This window comes from Populus alba, chromosome 4 (assembly GCF_005239225.2).
Source record: "Populus alba chromosome 4, ASM523922v2, whole genome shotgun sequence".
In the NCBI taxonomy this organism is placed as follows: domain Eukaryota; kingdom Viridiplantae; phylum Streptophyta; class Magnoliopsida; order Malpighiales; family Salicaceae; genus Populus; species Populus alba.
Window position 1 is genome coordinate 22,369,583 of NC_133287.1, and position 19,057 is coordinate 22,388,639.

A 19,057-nucleotide genomic window follows, 5' to 3' on the forward strand; every position below is an offset into this window, starting at 1 on the left:
GAATTGTTAATTTGATCCTAAAACCATGCTAATGAGCACATTTAAACTATAGGACAAGTGTATAATTAAAATAATTGAGGAAAAATATTGCCCTTCTTTTTTCATGCCAAGTTTCGCCCAAGTGGTCACAAAGGAAAGGGGGTAATTTCTTCAAATTGTTTGAATAAAATTAGGAAAATGTAAATAAAATAAAATAAAATAAATAAATAAAAAATGGGAGCCAAAAAAAAAAAAAAGGGTCTTTTGTCTCTTCTCCAAACTCTTATCTGTTAAGTTAGTCTGCTATGGCTTCTTAAATACGGTGCCGTTTCTGGAAGGGAGAGTAGTTTGTTTTTGGTGGGTTGTCGTTTTGCCTTTTTTTTAGCATTACGTCTCTCATCAACTTTCTTTCATTGAGATATTCTTTGCTTTATCCAACTACGTAGGCTTCTTCTTTTTTTTAGTTTATCCAATTGCTAAAATCAATAATTTGAGGACTATATTGAGAATTGGTTCGTAGTTGGGAAATTTTGTATTTTTCATTAAAAAAAAATATCCAAAATGAGTTTTTTTAAAAAAAATTCATCTATTTTTTTTTCCTAAAAAATCATAATTTCCAAATAAAAAAATTATATATATAAAAAAATTCTCACGTTCTTGGACTTCCTCTCAGAACTAATAATAAGTTTATTTTTTAAAAGCATGATAAATATTTATTTTAGGAGCGTTTGGAAAAACAAGCCAGCCCATATTTTCAAAAAGTTAATTTTTTTTGTATTTTAACCCGTGTTTTCAAAAAAATTTAATTTTTTTTTTGTATTTTGGACCGTTTTGACCCCACGTTTTTGAAAAAGTTACTTTTTTTTGTTTTTAAAATTTTTTTTTTGGATCGTTTTGATATGTTGAATCTAAAAAATAATTGTAAAAAAAAATAAAAAAACTCATTTTGATGCATTTCATCCTAAAAAAACATTTTAAAAAATAATCACAACTACATTTCGACACAAACCTATAATTTCCAAGCTTTTTTTTTTCTTCTTGGACCATATGGACCGTATTCTAAATTAAGATTTAGCTATTTATATCGAGTCTGCAATTCCTAGCCATCCACACCAAAACAAAAAAAACGTCCCATATTAATTAATAAAACCAGACTATAAAATGTAAATAATTATAACTTATTGCCATAAATTTTATTTATATGTTCAAAAAAATTAGCCAAGCTAGAAAATTCAAAGACTTCAACTAGCCCCGCCACATACATGCCTAAATGGGCTAACCTAAGCTAACCATCTACCAATTCTCATCAATTATCTTAATTGAGTCTCCAAAGTAGTATACATTCTTCAATTGAATCCCATCATCAATTCCTTTTAACACGAGTAATGTTGTTTTTTGGAAAAAGAAATAAGAAGCAAGATTTTAAAAAAGAACACCCAATAAAAAATTATATTACACTTTAGGGATTGAGTTAAAAAATGAATAATTGGAAGACCATATTGATACTAAATTTAAACTGAAGGACTAAATCAAAACTATACTTAAAAATGGATTTCCACTACCATAAAGCGCCCCCGCCACCCCCCCTTCATTCTCTCTTTGCATGATTGTTTTTTTGGCACTTAAAAAAACACCAAGGACCACATCGAGACTAAATTCAAGATTGAAGGACTAAATCGAAACTACCCTTAAATTAGATTTACACTACAAAACGCACGCTTCCCCAGCACTCCCCTCACTCTATCTTGCATGCTTGTGTTTTTGGCACTTAAGAAACCCCAAGGACCACATTGAGACTAAATTCAAAATTAAAAGACTAAATCGAAACTATCCTTAACATTAAACTCCAATAACGCACGCTTCGCCACCACTCCCCCCTACATTCTCTTGCATGTTTATGTTTTTAGGCACTAAAAATAGCCCCACAATCTCTATTATACTATAAACACAAACACAAAAATCCAAACTTTATTCGTTGGTCATTGGATGGAATCCTATCTCTCTCTCTCGTCTCCTCTTGAAAGGAAGGCTGCTTTAGGCTTCTCAGACACGGTGGCGGTTGTGAAGGGGAGTTTGACAAAGTGGGTGTGTGTTTGATGGGGTTTAGTTATTGTTGTGGTTGCCCTTTTAGCATTACTTTCCCTCGTCAACTTTCTCTCCTGTCTTTGAGAGAGAGATTCTTTGCTTTATCCAACTACACAGGGCTTCTTTTTCTTTTTTCTTTTTAGTTTATAATATAAATCAGAAAAGGGTCTCCTTTTTTCCATCTTTTGGGGTCTCTCCTGCTGCTGCTCTTTTGTTCCATTAAAATGAAGACTCTTAGTTGTGTAAGCTCTTTCTATCCCTCATGCACACACGCAGAGTTTGGTGGGTTTCGGATGATTTCTTCCCTTTCTTTTTGTTTAAATTTTGGGAACTGGTTGTGAACTTGACTAGTTGTAACTCTCTCTCTCTCTCTCTCTACGTGTGTGTATGTTGGTGTTTTCATAGTTGATGATGGTTGCTTTTGTTTTACTTTATCTTAATTAGAAAGGGATAACTGGGAAAGTATGACTTTTTGTCCCTTCTGTGTTTGGTTGCTGAGAAAGTTTGAAATTCTTGTATTTTTATGGTTTTTGTTTTGTTTTTTTATTACAAGATCCCTTGGAAAAAGCCTCAAATTTTTATTGTCTATGTAAATCCAAATTGAACTTCCAAGTTCAAATTTTTTAAAGGCCAAGTGGTAATAAAACAAAGACCTTTTCTTGTAGCTGTAATTGAAGAGGTTTTGCTTGCAATTCTCTCTGTCCCTTTAGTTTTCTTCCTTTCGTGGGCGGGGGATGGTTGGATTCGAACTGTTATCCCATAGGAATTGTAATCTCATGAAGAACTTTAAAATGTTTATATGCTCTGTTGTCTAAACTTTGTATCGTGACTGACTTCTATGCCAATTTCAAATTCTGACAAAAAGACTTGGTCTCTAGCTATTCAGTTTTCTAGTTGATGGAATAATCGCAATGATGATACTTGCTATTCTTAGATTACGGGCTTAAAGTTTAGAGACCAGACTATGGATTTCGAGTTTTAGAACAGTCGTTTTCGACGGTTCTTGGATGGCAAGATGAAGTTGTCCATGATATGCTTCACTAGCTGACCGTTTTACTTGATATCAGTTCAAGATATGATTTTTATTTTTCTAACAGTGCATTCCTTTTCTAATAATTTCGTATTTCGGTAGTCTATGACTTGATGATAGCTTTCTGGTTCCGTTAGTTGTTGATTGTTTGGGTATTAAGGCTACCTTTTTTTTCTTTTCTTTTTTCTTTTTCTTTTTTGGCCGTGGAAAAATAGCAGAAAGATTTCTGAGGTCACCTGAACCTCAGTATGTTTCCATCGATTGTTTCGTGACAAGAGTGTCACTTAGTATTGATTATATTGACTTATATATTTGGACACCGTTGTTACTCAATGGGTTTGCAGCCAATTTTGGTTCTTATTTTATTTTATTATAATTAAAGAGGGATGGGAAATGGATGACATCTTGTTTGGAAATTAGGAAATATTTTCTTTGACCTTCTGTTTGGTTGCTGAGAAAAAGGAGGAGACGCGGAGAAAATTGAAAATTTTTGGTCTTGCAGGTTTGTTATTTGTGAAGTGAAAGTGGGACTTCTTACAGGGTTACTTTTCTCTCTTTCTTTTATATCAGAGGGTCGAGTGGAAGATATTTCGAGTTAGAATTTCTATTGCTTATGCAAGAAATAATCTTTTTTGGTTTTCTTCACTTTAGCTTTGACCAAAGAGGTTTTTGTCTATTATATAAGAAAAAAAAGAAACGGGGGTCATTGTTTGTAAATTGCCTTGGTGCTTGAATTAAGACGTTTATTTTAGTGATTGGACATGGAAAGAGTTATGTGTTCAATTCTCTAAACATGTTCTATGTTTGTTACGAGACAATTTCAAATAATTTTGAAAAAATATATATTTTCATTTGATTTTGATTTTTCTGCATGTGAATTGCTTGGTTATATTTTCATTTTTGGGAGTTGGTGACTTGATGACTGCTTTCTTAAGTTCTTGATTTTCTGGGTGTTAAGGAAACTTTTTTTTTCTTTTGCTTTTTTTCCTGGCCATGACCAAATACTAAGAGAAATATGGAGGTCACCCAAACCTCAATGTGATTTTTAATGGTCTTGCATCATTATATTAAAGCAGACCCGGTGAATTTTGAGTTTGTGTTGATGGACTATCCTCCAAAAAGTATAATGCTGTCACATCAAATATATCTGGAAGAATGCTTATGATTATAAGACTTCTTTTTCATCAACACAAACTGGTTTAATGCACCTTTTGTCCTATGCATAGCCACTTACGGCCGTGCTTCTATGAAACAAAATGAGATTATAACTTTTCATGTTTCCATGTTCCATTATCTTTTCAGGCTTCTGCAACATCGGATCCCAAGAGGGGATCATACCTCTGCAGCCTCTTAATTGCACTTTCTTTGATATGTAGTATTTACTTTGTTGGTTCTGCATTTTTTGGGAAGCAATACAAAGAAGTAAGTGTATGTTATGGTGGTGTTTTGTTAAAATTTACTTGCATAAAACAATATCATAGGCCTTGTTTAACCTGTAGATTTGCAAAAAAAAAAAATTAATTGTGACATGATGGCGTATGTTCTTTTAAGAGGATTTTAATATTCTAGGGAAGATCTTGAATGAGGTTTATTTACAAATAGATGAAAGATTTTTATGTCAGCTTTGTTCTTGAAAATTTAAGGTACCTTTTCTTCTGCGTTTCTACCATTGTTTTGTCCCAATAGTGCCACTTAGTACTGACTCAATCGATTCTCATTAGAAGCTGAAATTGAGTACTTTTGGTTAAAACAGTCAATTGTCATATGATAGACTGTCCTATAAATGAAGAGATAAAATTACATTATGAAGTTAGAAACACTGGAAAGAACTGAAACACTGGAAATTAAAAGCAAGGGGTATTTTCTGGTATCTTACCAATTCTTGTGTAGTTATTATTATTATTTTTTTAGCATGAAAGTTACCGGCAAGAGGCTTAGAGCTATTGCCTCCATGTAAATTGAAAGCACCTGGGATATGTGAGTTTTGAATTGGGAAATCTAGGCTTGAACTGCAACCTTAAAATGGAGTGACAGTAGCTTGCATGTGCCTGTTGTAGACTAAAATTGTGTCTGCTCTAGTTGTAGACTAATCAAGCTGTTCTAGACATAAAGATCCAAGTGATTGAAATTTTATCTTGTATGGCCTTAGTTTGTTTCAAACGTGACTTCAAATTTTTAGATGATTTAAAAACGTACCTACAAGATGATTTTCTATCCATGCAGAGACTAACTGCATGGGGAGTGATTGAGGCGATGCAGACATCTGACATATGCAAGGTTTGTCTCTTTTAGAAAAGTTTAAAATGAAAAGACACTTTAAAGTGGCACACCAGTGACTTGGATTTCTTTCTAATTTCTATCATTTTTCTGCTTAGGATCATTGCAGGCCATCTGGAAGTGAGGCACTGCCTCAAGGAATAGTGACCAAAAAATCTAACTATAAAATGCGGCCTTTATGGGGTTCTTCTTTGAAAGATGTAAGTGAATTCCATTCTGATGCTCAATATATGTGAGAAGGAACCTCATGTTCATCAGATTGGTTAGTGGATGCAAGGAAACACATCGTTAGGTTCATCAGATTTGTTAGTGGGTGCAAGGAACCTCATATTCATGAGTTAGTCTTTATGTTCTGCTCGTCATTTATATCATTGTTTTCTAGCTCATTCTATTTTGAATTGCTTTACTATGAAGGGTCATGGGTATTGTTCCTCTACATGAGAAGTGTGATTTGGTGGACATTGAAGATCTTGCATTGCATCATAGGCCAGGGATATGATATCATGAACTACTCCCAAGTTTTATTAGTACACTGCACGGACAATGAACATGCACAGTGTTTACTTATACTAGCTCAAAACTTAGTTGATTATGTTTTGTTTTTATGGTTGGTCTGATCTTCCAGACTAGATCTGGAACATGAACTTGAGTAAATAGGGCATCCAAATGTGAGAATATAGTCCTCATTAAACTGACTCGGAAAAGTAGTCTTTGACTAACTTGCAAAGTGTGCTGAGATCTAAAATTGAAATGAGTATTTTCTTCTAGTAGCCAGAACTAGACAATCAACGTTCACATATGGTTTCTTGTATTCCTGGTGGAAAATCTTATCTTTTGTCCTTATCAAATGTGGCTTTATTTTTTGCCAGGACAATCCACTACCTTCAATGAGCTTGTTAGCAATTGCAGTTGGGATAAAGCAAAAGGCAATAGTGAACCAAATTGTTGAAAAGGTGACTTTCAATCTTGATATGTTATTGGCTTCATAAATGTTTTGTGCTCATTTGTGCAAATATTTATCTTTCTCCTGCAGTTCCCTTTAAGTGATTTTGTTGTGATGCTTTTTCATTATGATGGTGTTGTGGATGACTGGAGGGATTTATCATGGAGCAACAGTGCCATCCATGTGTCTGCAGTAAATCAAACAAAATGGTGAGCTTCATTCATCCCAAGTTGCTTTTGCCTTGAAACGCAAATGGATTTGGTGATGTGCACAGAGACTGGCACATATCTGCTTACATGCATCCCAGGATTGAGTATTTGCTTCCATGCATTAGTTCATGTTGATGTGCATGTGTTTATTTATGCATGGTCCGTGCCATCTCATAACATCCATCCTTAGATGAACAATTACTTTGATTGCACAGGTGGTTTGCCAAGCGTTTCCTGCATCCAGATATAGTTGCTGAATACAATTATATATTTCTTTGGGATGAAGACCTTGGAGTTGAGAATTTCAATCCTAGAAGGTAAGCATGCTTAGAAATGAAAATGGTACTGTTTCTCTATTTTGTTTCCTAAAAACAGTATCCTACTGTTTATAACTACTACTTTGATGACCATCTTTAATGGTCTTGGTGCCCGCCTTTTAAAATACGAGTAAAATATTCACATCTAGTGAAATTCTTAAAAACAGTGAAAACTCTGCTAGATGCTTTTTTCCTGTCGCTCTTCTTATTTTCTTCTAGTAATGGAAATAGGTGTCTTTTCACTACTGAATGCCCCTGCTACTTAGGTCAAACAAGTTAAACATCTTAAATACCATGTGGTTTAAGTGGGTGTCCTCCTATTTTCTTCCTTTTCTTTTTGAATTGGACTACAAGTGGTTTTATGGAGTGTGATTTCATGAACATTATCGAACGTGTTGAATTTCTTGCAGATATCTGTCAATTGTCAAGGATGAGGGACTAGAAGTATCACAGCCAGCACTTGATCCTTCTAAGTCTACCGTTCATCATCAAATTACTGCTCGTATAAGGAACTCCATCGTGCACAGGTTTGTGAAAACTAGCATAAATTCCTTTCTGGGATGATTTAAATGGTTACACTGATCATCATTGTATTGCTATTGGTTACCACCAACTTTTTATGAGAAGATGAAGAGCATAAAAAAGGTTTTTGCTTGGATATGAACGTTTTAATCAAATTCTACTTGGCGTCTTTGTTTGCAAAGAGCTTTGATTGTTAATATCCAAGAATTTCAAGCACACTTGGTGTTGAAATTACTAAGAATCCAAATTATTGCTGGTTGAATCAAACACAAAATTTTCTTTAACTTGTCTAGTTGTGTTTCAGTTACCTACTTTTCAAGGTTATCCAGCAATCACATACTGTGGATTTGTGCTAATGAAGGAGACTTTTAAGATGTGAAGTGTTTTTTCATATTCTTCTTCTTCATCTTTAAACTTCACTCATCTGTCTGTGCTGTTATTTTCCCTGATGAGATTGTTTTAAATGTTAGGAATATCTATGAAAGGTGCAGTTGTTCAATCTTCTAATGCTACTCAGTCTACGAAAATTCAAAATAACAGGGTGCAGTAGGATTTAGGGAATCATTGTAATCTGTTGGGCCAGCTTGATCATGGAGCTAATGATTCTGAATTCCTTTGTGCTTTCAGCAACAAAGACTATTTTCTTCACATTGTGATGGTGTTAGTTTTGTGTACTGTGCACCATGAATCCAAAGGGATGATTATCAAATAAGGGGGATATGGGACCTTAGGATCATAGAAAAAATCCATGTAATGTGTTGTGGTTATGCTTGTACTGCATGATTGCCATAGTATAGAAAAAAAAATTCTAGCTTAACTGTTTTAGGCTGATTTTTTCAACAGGAAAATATTGAAGTTCAGAGGCAACACAAAGTGTTATGGCAACAGCACTTCACCTCCATGCACAGGGTAAATCTAAAATGTTGACCAACTCTGTAGTTTGCAGAAGAGTAACCTTTCTGTTGGAAAAAAAATATTTTTTTCTTATCAAACTGCTAAAAATATGCAGTGCTTATGTGGTGAAAATACTCGCTTTCTATGCAGTTGGGTGGAAATGATGGCACCTGTCTTCTCAAAGGCAGCTTGGCAATGCACATGGTACATGATCCAGGTATTGAATTTTTGAATGATCGAATCTTTTCCAGAGATTGTGTCATGGCACTTGACCAAATTGTGAACTTAGTAGTTAAATCCTACAATAAATTGAAAACTTGACCACTTTGTCACAGTAAGAAGAGCTTATCTTGCTAATTAGATTGAATGCATCGTAATAGGTGGCTGGTCTTCTTTGTTTCTTAATCATTATGTTAGAGCAGAGTGCTTAGCCTTTAAAATGACACCCCATACTTGGCTTGGCCGTATAATTCATCACAATTTACTTTTGTGCTTGACAGGTTAATTATTACTTAGCTGCTTCGTTACCTCTAATTTGCCTTTTCACCTTTGCAGAATGACTTAATCCACGCATGGGGTCTGGATAGAAAACTCGGTTATTGCGCACAAGTAACTTTTTAATTCCTATTCAATTTGTGATTCTCTTGGCTTCGCTGCTTCTCAACAGGAAAAAATAAAAACTCTGCTTGGCTGTGGTAGTGACATTTTGACTATTTTAGGGTGATTGGACAAAAAATGTCGGCGTGGTTGATGCTGAGTACATAGTTCATCTTGGTCTTTCAACCCTTGGCGTCTTCAATGGAAGTGAGGTAAGTATTTCTTATGTTCCTTGTCATAGAATAATTGTAGGAATGGATTGCTGTAACTGCTTATTCTTTCCTGCTCTTCTCCTTGTTCTTGAACTCATTATCAAAGGTTGGTCTGGTGTTACTTACTCTTATGCTGTCCAATTTCTACTGGTGTGCCACTTGCCTCCTGCATTAGTTAGACCTTTGTACGGGTCAAAGCCTCGTCTGGTGTCATTCTTTGCTGTTTTAATATATATATATATATATATATATATATATATGTTATGAATTAGACATCATAACATTTATTTAACATTTCATGTTAAATATTACATGTATAAAATATCAAAGCACTCATTGATTCAACATGCTGGATAATCTGCTGCACTGATGTTGAACATGCCAGGATTCTCCCTCATGTTGTCCTATGAACTCATTCATGCTGTTAAATTGTGATGCCTGAGTTAATTTTTCTTTTGAGTATTATTCTGAAAACAAGGTAGCTTAACAGAGTTGTTTGAACTTGCTGTTGTGACCCATAATTCTTTGCCATGAATAATGACTGTTCATGTTTTGTATATTGTAGGCACTGCTGTCCAAGTCCAAGGAAGTTGATAAAAGACCCGAAGTATGCTACTTTTTTCTCCTTTTTAACCAACTATAGATCTTGTAACCTTATGTTTCTCCTTCTCAATGTCTATGCTCATGATCTACTTTCCTCATCTACAACCATTTTGCTAAGCGAGCACGGTTCTTGTGCAGGTTAGGACACAGTCATCTGTTGAAATGAATATCTTCCACGAGAGATGGGAAGCTGCGATAAAGGAGGACAGATGTTGGGTTGATCCATATCAACTTATTTCAAACCAAACCAGACACTGAACTTCTGAACTTTGTTTTATTAACCAAGCATCACACGACTTTCATACATAGCCACAAATGTTAATACTGACACATTTTCTGCACAAGCAAAAGATCTCCGAACCGCCAAGTCCCAGCACATCAAAGTCACTGAGGATTCTGAGATGTGATTGATGATTGTCTATATTATAATGTCGAAGAACCCCGAACGGCGAATGGTTCTCAATCAACATTGAAACAGCTTGTTGCAGTGTTGTGATTCTTCGGTCCCATCTTCCCTCCCCAGATGTATTTAATAGTTGATTTTCATAGATAGGGGAGTGATTCTTTAAATGGTGTAATACAATTGGTCTTGGAGATGCATATAGATTTGGTTTTGAAGGATTGGTTTTTGACATCTTTCTTGATGATTTATTGGAACCAGTCATCTCATTCAAGCCTCTGTGTATCAACAAACTGTGTTGTTGCTTATGTGACCGCGAGGAAAGTGATCTAGCATTTTTTGAGGAATAGCTTGGGGGTGTGGCTAGATTCAAATCCAAGTCCTGACTAAAGACTATTGGTTCTTTATCAGGATTTAATTTCTTAGGTCTTGTATCAGCATCCGAGACTAATGAGTCTTGTTTTAGGATGCAATGCTTTGAGGTTTTGTGTCAGGATTTAATTATTTTCTTGGGAATCCATTGCATTTGGGTTTAGTGTTAAGATCCAATTTTCTTAGGTTTTACTTAGGTTTTACTTGGATCTAGCACCAAGGCTAATAGGTTATATGTTAGGATTTAATTTTCTTGAGTTTTATGTTAAGTGCTAATTCTCTTGGCTCCGGTATTAAGATTTAAGGTTTTTGGATCTTAAATTTTTAAATATAATTATTTGTATTATAATTAAAAGTATAAATATTAAAAATGATATTGTTTGTGTTGTAAATATTATTATTTTTATTATAATTAATATATTAATAAAATAATTAATAAATTTGAATAAAATTATTATCAATATTGCAAAACAATCATACTTCAAATTTAAAATTATTTTATTAATAATAAATTTTAAAAAACTATTATTATTATTGAAGAAAAAACCATAATTGTTTTTTGAAAGATAAAAAAAAATAAAAATTTTAACAAACAAGTTAAATATTATTATTAATATTATAATAATTATTATTGGATTTGACGTTGCAGTTAAATCAAACAATCTTATATATTAAATCTCTTAAGTTTGATATTATAGTCAGATTTAATATTTTTAAATATTAAAAATTTTTTAATATTTTTTATAAAAATAAAAGATGAATCCATGATCATGAACCACTCATCTAGTAAATTTCTATTAAGTAATGGAGAGAGAAGCCAGAACAAATGAGATGATCCCATGTTAAACTAATAAAATGAAGAAATATTGAGCTCAAACGCAGCTCAAATATAAGCATCAATTCACTACTCAAGACACTAAAATTCAAACATAAGGCAACATTTCAAAATCATTTTTGCCAGTTCCAACATTGAAAGGCTTTTTTTTACGGATAAAAGTGTGTTTATTTTTTTATTTTTTATTTAAAATATATTAAAATAATATTTTTATTTTTTAAAATTTATTTTTAATATCAGTACATTAAAACGATTTAAAAACACTATAAAAAATTAATTTAAAATAAAAAAATAATTGCATTAAAATAAAAAAATAATTGTTTTTTTAAATATACTCCACATTGAATTAAATAATAAAGAAAAAAAATAAAGCGAACGACATGACACACAGTGGCGTGTTAATCCCACTTGATGTTAAATCCTCACATCAGAGTTCAGGGTTTAAGCACTCCTCTCTGCCCCTCTTCCTTCCACTTTTGGGTTTAATTCCGCTTTCACAAAATTCAAACCGCTCACAAAAAAAAAAAAATGTCCCTCCATCTCCTCCTCCTTCGCCGCTCCTCTTCCACTCTAACAACCACCAATCATCCCTTACTTCGAGCTCTCCACCACCTCATTCTCTCTCCCCTCCATCATATCCCAAAACCTAACCCTCCAATTTCCACCACCCCACTCCTGCCATCATCTCGCACGTTCTCCTTTTCCTCAGCCGAAGAAGCCGCCGCAGAACGTAGAAGAAGAAGGCGCCGCCTCCGAATCGAACCTCCACTCCAAGCAATGCAACGCAACCCGAATCCTCCCCCTCGTGACCCCAACGCTCCTCGCCTCCCTGACTCCACAAGCGCATTAACTGGTAATCGCCTTAACCTCCACAATCGAGTCCAATCCCTAATCCGCGCTTCCGATCTCGACACTGCATCCCATGTTGCTCGCAATTCTGTTTATTCACGTACTCGCCCCACTGTTTTTACTTGCAACGCCATCATAGCTGCTATGTATCGCGCCAAAAGGTACGTTCTTTGATTAGAGTGTAAATAAATTGTGAGCATTTTCTTTGTAAGTTGTTGTTTTGAATGTAATTTGTGATGTCGAATTATTGTATTGTGATTGATATGCAGATATGACGATGCGATTGCGCTGTTCAAGTTCTTTTTTGAACAACATCATATAGTGCCTAATGTTGTTTCATATAATAATTTGATTAATGCACATTGCGATGAGGGGAGAGTGGATGTGGGGCTTGAGGTTTATAGGCGTATAATTGAGATAGCCCCGTTTTCACCGTCTTCAGTGACTTACAGGCATTTAACTAAAGGGTTGATTGATGCTGGGAGGATGGAGGATGCGGTTGCTTTGTTGAGGGAGATGTTGGTTAAAGGGCATGGTGCGGATTCGTTGGTTTATAATAATGTGATCAAAGGGTTTTTGGAGTTGGGGAATTTGGAGAAGGCTGATGAGTTCTTCAATGAGTTGAAAGAGAGGTGTTTGGTTTATGATGGAGTGATTAATGCCACGTATATGGATTGGTGGTTTAAACAAGGGAAGGATAAGGAGGCTATGGAAAGTTACAAGTCTTGGCAGGATAGGAATTTTAAGGTGGTACCTGCAACGTGTAATACCATTTTGGAGGTTCTAGTTAAATATGGGAAGAAAGAGGCTGCATGGGCTTTGTTTGACCATATGCTGGATAATCATACCCCACCGACCCACCAAGGTGTAAATTCAGATACATTTAATACAATGGTGAATGAGTGCTTTAGGGAAGGGGAGTTTGAAGAGGCAATTAATACATTTAAAAAGGCAGGGACAAAGCCTGGATCTAAGCCTTTTCAAATGGATGTTGCGGGGTACAACAACATTATCGCAAGGTTCTGCGAGAATGGGATGATGAAGCAGGCAGAGGAGTTCTTTGCAGCATTATCTGCCAAATGCTTGACTCCTGATGTCACGACTTTTAGGACATTAATTGATACATATTTGAAGATGGAGGAGATTGATGATGTTTTGAGAATATTCAATAAAATGGCAGATGCTGGTTTGAGGGTGGTGGCAAGCTTTGGGACTAGGGTGTTTGGTGAGTTGATTAAGAATGGCAAGGCAGTGGAGTCTGCAGAGATTTTGACCAAAATGGGAAACAAAGATCCAAAACCAGACTCCTCAATCTATGATGTTGTGGTTAGGGGGCTTTGTAATGCTGGTGCACTTGACATGGGCAAGGATATCGTCGACCAAATGATGAAATATGGTGTTGGTGTTCCACCTGTGTTGAAGGATTTTGTACTTGAGGTTTTTGAAAATGCTGGACGGGGTAGTGAGGTTAAGAGTGTTTTGGATCAAAGTAAGTGGATTAACAATTCAAGACCTGCTTATCCAAGACAGCCTCAAAGTCAACATGAACCTACTCAAATGGCAAATGGGTGGCCATTAGGGCCTTCTCCATTGATGGGAAAATCAATTTCAGGTGAACCTCAGATTTCAAGATCACAGGCCTTTGGAGTCCATCCAATGTCAAGACAAACACAATTAGGATCTCCTCAGATGACTGGGCAGCTGCCACTAGGTTCTCATAATAGGCAACAGCCATCGGGATTCCACAATATGGATCAACAACAGCCATCAAAACCTTACCAAGGTAGTGACTATCCAATTGAAGATTTAACTTTTATAATCTTGTTATTTTCCTTTTTGTTGTTGTATGATGAATAGCGATCTATTTATTTATCTTACCTTATTCTGTTTTTTATTTTTATTTGATGTTCGTAATATTTAACTTTTTTAAAAAAATGTAATTCTTTTGTTTTCCTTAAATCTCTTTGAATGCTACTTATTTCAGCTATGACGAATTATGTTCATTCTGTTTCTTTAATCATTGATTGATATTGGCAACTACAATTGCAGAGCAACAATCTTCATGGTCTTCTCAAGCAGGAGGCCAGCATCCACCATGGTCTCCTCAAACAGCAGGCCAACAGCTATCGTGTTCTTCTCAAACAGGAGGTCAACAGCCGTCATCATGTTCTTCTCAAACTGGACAGCAGCTGTCACAATCTTCCCATACAGGACAACAAACTGGACTGCAGCTGTCACATTCTTCTCAAACAGGCCAGCATCCTCCATGGTCCTCTCGAGCAGGAGGCCAGCAGCCATCATGGTCCTCTCAATCAGGAAGCCAGCAGCCATCTTGGTCCTCTCAAACAAGAGGCCAGCAGCCATCTTGGTCCTCTCAAACAAGAGGACAGCAGCAATCATGGTCCTCTGATAGGGGAGGGCATCAGCCATCATGGTCCTCTGAAACTGGGGGACAGCAGGCATTAGGGTCCAGTAATATGGAACAGCAGCCACCAGGAACCTCTCATATGATTAAATGCCATCCAAATGAATCTCCACAGATGTCAGGACAGGCAAATTTTCAATCCTCACAGAATGGTGGACAATATTCCTATGGGTCACCTTCAGTGGTCAGAAACCACCCTGTAGGATCCTCACCAAATGCACCTTTTCAATCCTCACAGAATGGTGGACAATATTCTTACGGATCAGTGGTGACCACCCTGTAGGATCCTCACCAAATGCACCTTTTCAATCCTCACAGAATGGTGGACAATATTCTTACGGATCACCTTCAGTGGTCAGAAACAACCCTGTAGGATCCTCACCAAATGCACCTTTTCAATCCTCACAGAATGGTGGACAATATTCTTACGGATCACCTTCACTGGTCAGAAACCATCCTGTAGGATCCTTACCAAATGGAGGACAATATTCTAATGGATCACCTTCAGTGGTCAGACACCATCCTGTAGGATCCTCTAAGATGGCTGGACAACAACAAGGGGAAGACAACCAGCAGCAGGTAACAGCTTGAATCCTTGATATGAAATCCTCTCTGCTCTGTTTTAATTTTTGTTTGGACAGAAAATTCTAGATCATTGTTGTTGCTGAGTAGATATTGCTCATTGAAGGGAAGTCATACCTCCCCTATTTGTACCAAATCCTTGGTCAAGACCTGGGAAGGGACTTAGTGGTAAATTTGTCACTTTTAGATGGAGTTTCAATCTGGCCTCACCAGCCTCTTTTGTTTCAGCCTTCAGACAATTATCCATCTGAAAAGGAATTGCAGATGGATTTGATTTCCTCTATGTGTTCCCTTAACAAAGCCAAACTTCACTGAAAGTAATTATTTCGAGATTATGTGCAAATAGCAAGAAAGAAAGTTAAAACATTGAGCTAATTCATTTGCAGTACACTTGTTTCGTCTACTCTTCTAACATTTGGTTCATTTATCTTTCTGTAATTTGTTTGTAGTTGACCATAACCATGTTTATAAATATAGCATACAGAATGGTGTATCTACAAACCTCTGTAGAAATTTTATATAATTTGTCATTCACTTCAAAATCTGTAAGTGTAGATGTGCATGCTTAGATTCTCTTAGGTGTTGTGGAAAGTGACCTAAATTTGGCCTGGCTGTTCTTGTATGTTTCCTGGATATTAGATTAAATTCCCTCATGCTACTTATATTGTAATGGTTCTTCTTCTGTGCCAGCCTAATGGACCTTCAGATATGGCTGAACAGCATTCAGCGGGAGCCCTTGAATGGCAACTCAGCCACCAGCAGGCAGCAGCATGATTCCAGGCATGGAGTGACTTGATCCTGGTTCTTTCAGGGATTGATCTTGAGTTGGGACAGGAATGCTACATCATCGATAAATGTGTGGGGATTGTCCCTGGTTGCTGGTTTCACTTGCAAGCATAAATGGTAGAAGTGCCACTGTGTTTAGTAAGTGCTTAATGCATGAGTCTTATACGATGATCAATTATTCTTGGTACTTTTTGACCCTTTATATTTATTAAAGATATCCCATTGATTAGTCAACGTCAATCTACTTGACTAGTGCTAGAGAGACTCTTGTGTAATAATCATCCATGTAAATTTGCAGCTCATCAGGTGAATTGTGCGGCCACTGAATATCATAACAGTTAAACTAAACAATTTTGAACCTGTTTCATTAGCTTATGGGAGGGTTAATTTCTCTTTTTTTCTGAATTCATACTATGGAATGTGGGATCATTGGATGTGATGCTCTCCCAAAGTTGCTTCACAGCACTTGAACGCTCCTTGCTTGATGTATTTTCCTTGATGTTATTCTACACCCCATAAAACGATATGAATGTATTGGCTTGCATATGGAGTTAATATGATGTAAATGTAATGGCTTGTTGGCTTGATGTATTTTCCTTAATGTTATTCTCAGCATCTATTGCTGACATCCGTCTCCATTTCACCTCCTGCAGAAAGAAAACCAAAAGGTTACAAGGTTCATAGAGTAATCCCATGTCAGTGTGTGCGCGTGTAACCAAGATGAATATTGTCAGCATATATACACACCTGACTTGGATCTGCCTTCCATGGAACTACCGAGTCTTCAGATACCTTGATCTTGTACTTTGGATGTGCATGGACATAAATAGAGTACAGTTTATTGGAATTATAATTATAAAACCCTGTCCAGTATAATAAATCGAGCTTAGGTATCAAACTTATCTTTCTTTTGGACTCAAATGTGATTGTTATTAGTTTTTTTTCCATAAAAAATCATAGTTTGGGATAACTCAATTACCCGTAGGTCAACCCGTAAACCATGTAGCCGAGTAAACTTCTAAATTAGATTTTATAACTATACTTGAAACCTTTAGAAAACCTCTCCAATGGCGACATTGGCAATGGCCCTCTAGTTAAAAGAAAAATGGCCACTTTAGGCACTCTATCAAAGGGATAGTCTTCCTTGTATGGATGGCATCAAAGAGGCAGACCACAAAGTTCTTCAACAGTTGTTGAAAGAGTTAAGAGAGAACAATAATTTTGAAACCAAATCAAGTAAAAAAAACATTGAGGAAAAAAAACAAGAAGTAAATTTTTATATATTAGTTATAGCTTGAGCACCATAAAATTCTTTGAACTAAGAATACAAGGAAAACAAAAGGGAAAAGGAAAGAAAGTCAAAGTTACCATATTAGTTAACAAATCCATTGAAATGAAGACAAATAAAAGATTTCTTCTAGATTTTTGTCTAATAGAAAATAGAACAAAATGTATTTCTTAGATAATTTAAGTAGTATGAATACAAGGGGTTTATATTTGAAATATAATTAAGAGATTTATGGTAATTCTACCAATATATAGCCACAAATGATGTCCCAATTTGAATATCATCCTATTTGAAATATTTGTAATCAATATCTAAAATAATTTTACACCCTCTATAGATGTTATGCTATTATTTCTATATATTCATTGGATATTTATGGTTATTATTTCTATAGTTTCTTAGTCTTCGTCATTAACATACATATTTGTATGGATTTATAAATCAATCAATTTCCTAGAATATTAATAATTTTATGGTGATGGTAATAAAAGAGAATTGAAGGTAGAAAGAAAAGGGGGTTTGTGGTGATTGAAGGAGGTAGATTACTTATTGTGCCTATCGAGAGATCTTTTGATAAAAAAAAAATAAAAAATAAAAGAAATGAAGGTAATATAAAAAAAAAATATAGAAAATAAATTGAATTTAATTTTAATTAATTCAATTTAAACGATATAGTTAAATTTAATTTTAATAATGAATTTATTTCAAATATGCTATTGATAATTTAACCCTTTATCATTTAGTCCTAAAACAAACGTATATGGATTAGCATATGTTGACTTTTATTATAGTGAACGAACAAAGATTACAACATTTGATTTCAATAAGAAAAGGAAAACTAAATGAAAGGAATATTACTTTATTATTTAACAAATTCATTGAAATTAGGGGAAAGAATTATGGAATATTATTTCCATATTTTATATATTCAAAAATAAGTTTTTTCATATGAAAATGTAAACAAAGCTAGAAGGTCTTCTAGTAAGGGGATATTAGAAAATATAATAGTAGTTACAGTTTAAAATGTTTTTTTACTCGGAAATGTATTAAAATAATATTTTTTTATTTTTTAAAAATTATTTTTGATATAAGCACATCAAAACAATCTAAAAACATAAAAAAAATATGTATAATTAAAAAAAAAACAAATTTAAAAACACGGTTTTAACTACATTCCTAAACATTCTCTAAAATCTTACATGGGCTTAACACAAAAAAAATAATAATAATAATAATAAAACAAACTAATAAGTCTGAATTTAAAAAAAAAAAAAAAAGTAATGATTAACGCAACTCATGAAAATACCAAAGTAACTTTTGTCCAAAGACATGCAATGTTTTATGGGAAATTACGGTGAATAGAAAATAAGAGGAGCTACTGTAAATACTCTTATTTTAGTTGTTTATATAATTTTAAAAACTAATTAAATTGAGTCAATGATAAAATTTCTCATATAAATTTAATTTTATTTTCAATTGAATTAAATTAAAATAATTTAATTTAATTTAATTTTGATAATAAATTGATTTTAAACGTGTTCTTAAGAATAAACCCCATGGCATTTAATATTAAAACAAACGTGAATTTATCTCTATAAATTAGCATAGGGCGACTCTTAATATATCTAATGAAAGATTACATTATTTGATTCCATGAAGAAAAAAAAAGTAAAGGATATTACTTCATTATTTAACTAATTCATTGAAATTAGGGAAAATAATTTTTTTGGACTCTATGATTGAATATTATTTCCATATTTTCTATATTACAAAAAATAAGTTTCCTTGTATTAAAATGTGCATCGTGTAAACAAAGCTAGATGTCTTCTATAAAAGCTCAATAGATGTCTAA

General features: G+C 34.5%; 2 protein-coding genes across 4 annotated transcripts; both read left to right on the plus strand.

Annotated features, from left to right (window-relative positions):
- The first annotated feature begins 1,878 nt into the window (after positions 1-1,878).
- On the plus strand, positions 1,879-10,342 carry LOC118031114 (uncharacterized). Of its 2 annotated transcripts, XM_035035414.2 has the most exons (14): positions 1,879-2,306; positions 4,397-4,516; positions 5,318-5,371; positions 5,470-5,571; positions 6,241-6,324; positions 6,405-6,523; positions 6,739-6,840; positions 7,251-7,367; positions 8,206-8,271; positions 8,407-8,473; positions 8,812-8,865; positions 8,976-9,065; positions 9,631-9,672; positions 9,807-10,342. In XM_035035414.2, the coding sequence occupies exons 1-14, from the start codon at positions 2,289-2,291 to the stop codon at positions 9,924-9,926; spliced, it is 1,155 nt and encodes a 384-aa protein (XP_034891305.1). In that variant the 5' UTR covers positions 1,879-2,288; the 3' UTR covers positions 9,927-10,342. The 2 variants fall into 2 exon arrangements, with proteins under 2 accessions (XP_034891305.1, XP_034891306.1); XM_035035415.2 differs by lacking the exon at positions 4,397-4,516.
- A 1,368-nt stretch (positions 10,343-11,710) lies between these two features.
- On the plus strand, positions 11,711-16,508 carry LOC118031113 (pentatricopeptide repeat-containing protein At1g10270). Of its 2 annotated transcripts, XR_012169730.1 has the most exons (6): positions 11,711-12,285; positions 12,394-13,907; positions 14,174-14,770; positions 14,851-15,128; positions 15,822-16,101; positions 16,216-16,508. XR_012169730.1 is itself a non-coding variant. In XM_073408781.1 (5 exons), the coding sequence occupies exons 1-5, from the start codon at positions 11,804-11,806 to the stop codon at positions 15,903-15,905; spliced, it is 2,955 nt and encodes a 984-aa protein (XP_073264882.1). In that variant the 5' UTR covers positions 11,711-11,803; the 3' UTR covers positions 15,906-16,508. The 2 variants fall into 2 exon arrangements, 1 of the variants encoding a protein (XP_073264882.1); XM_073408781.1 differs by having other exon boundaries at positions 15,822-16,508.
- Positions 16,509-19,057: the final 2,549 nt, after the last annotated feature.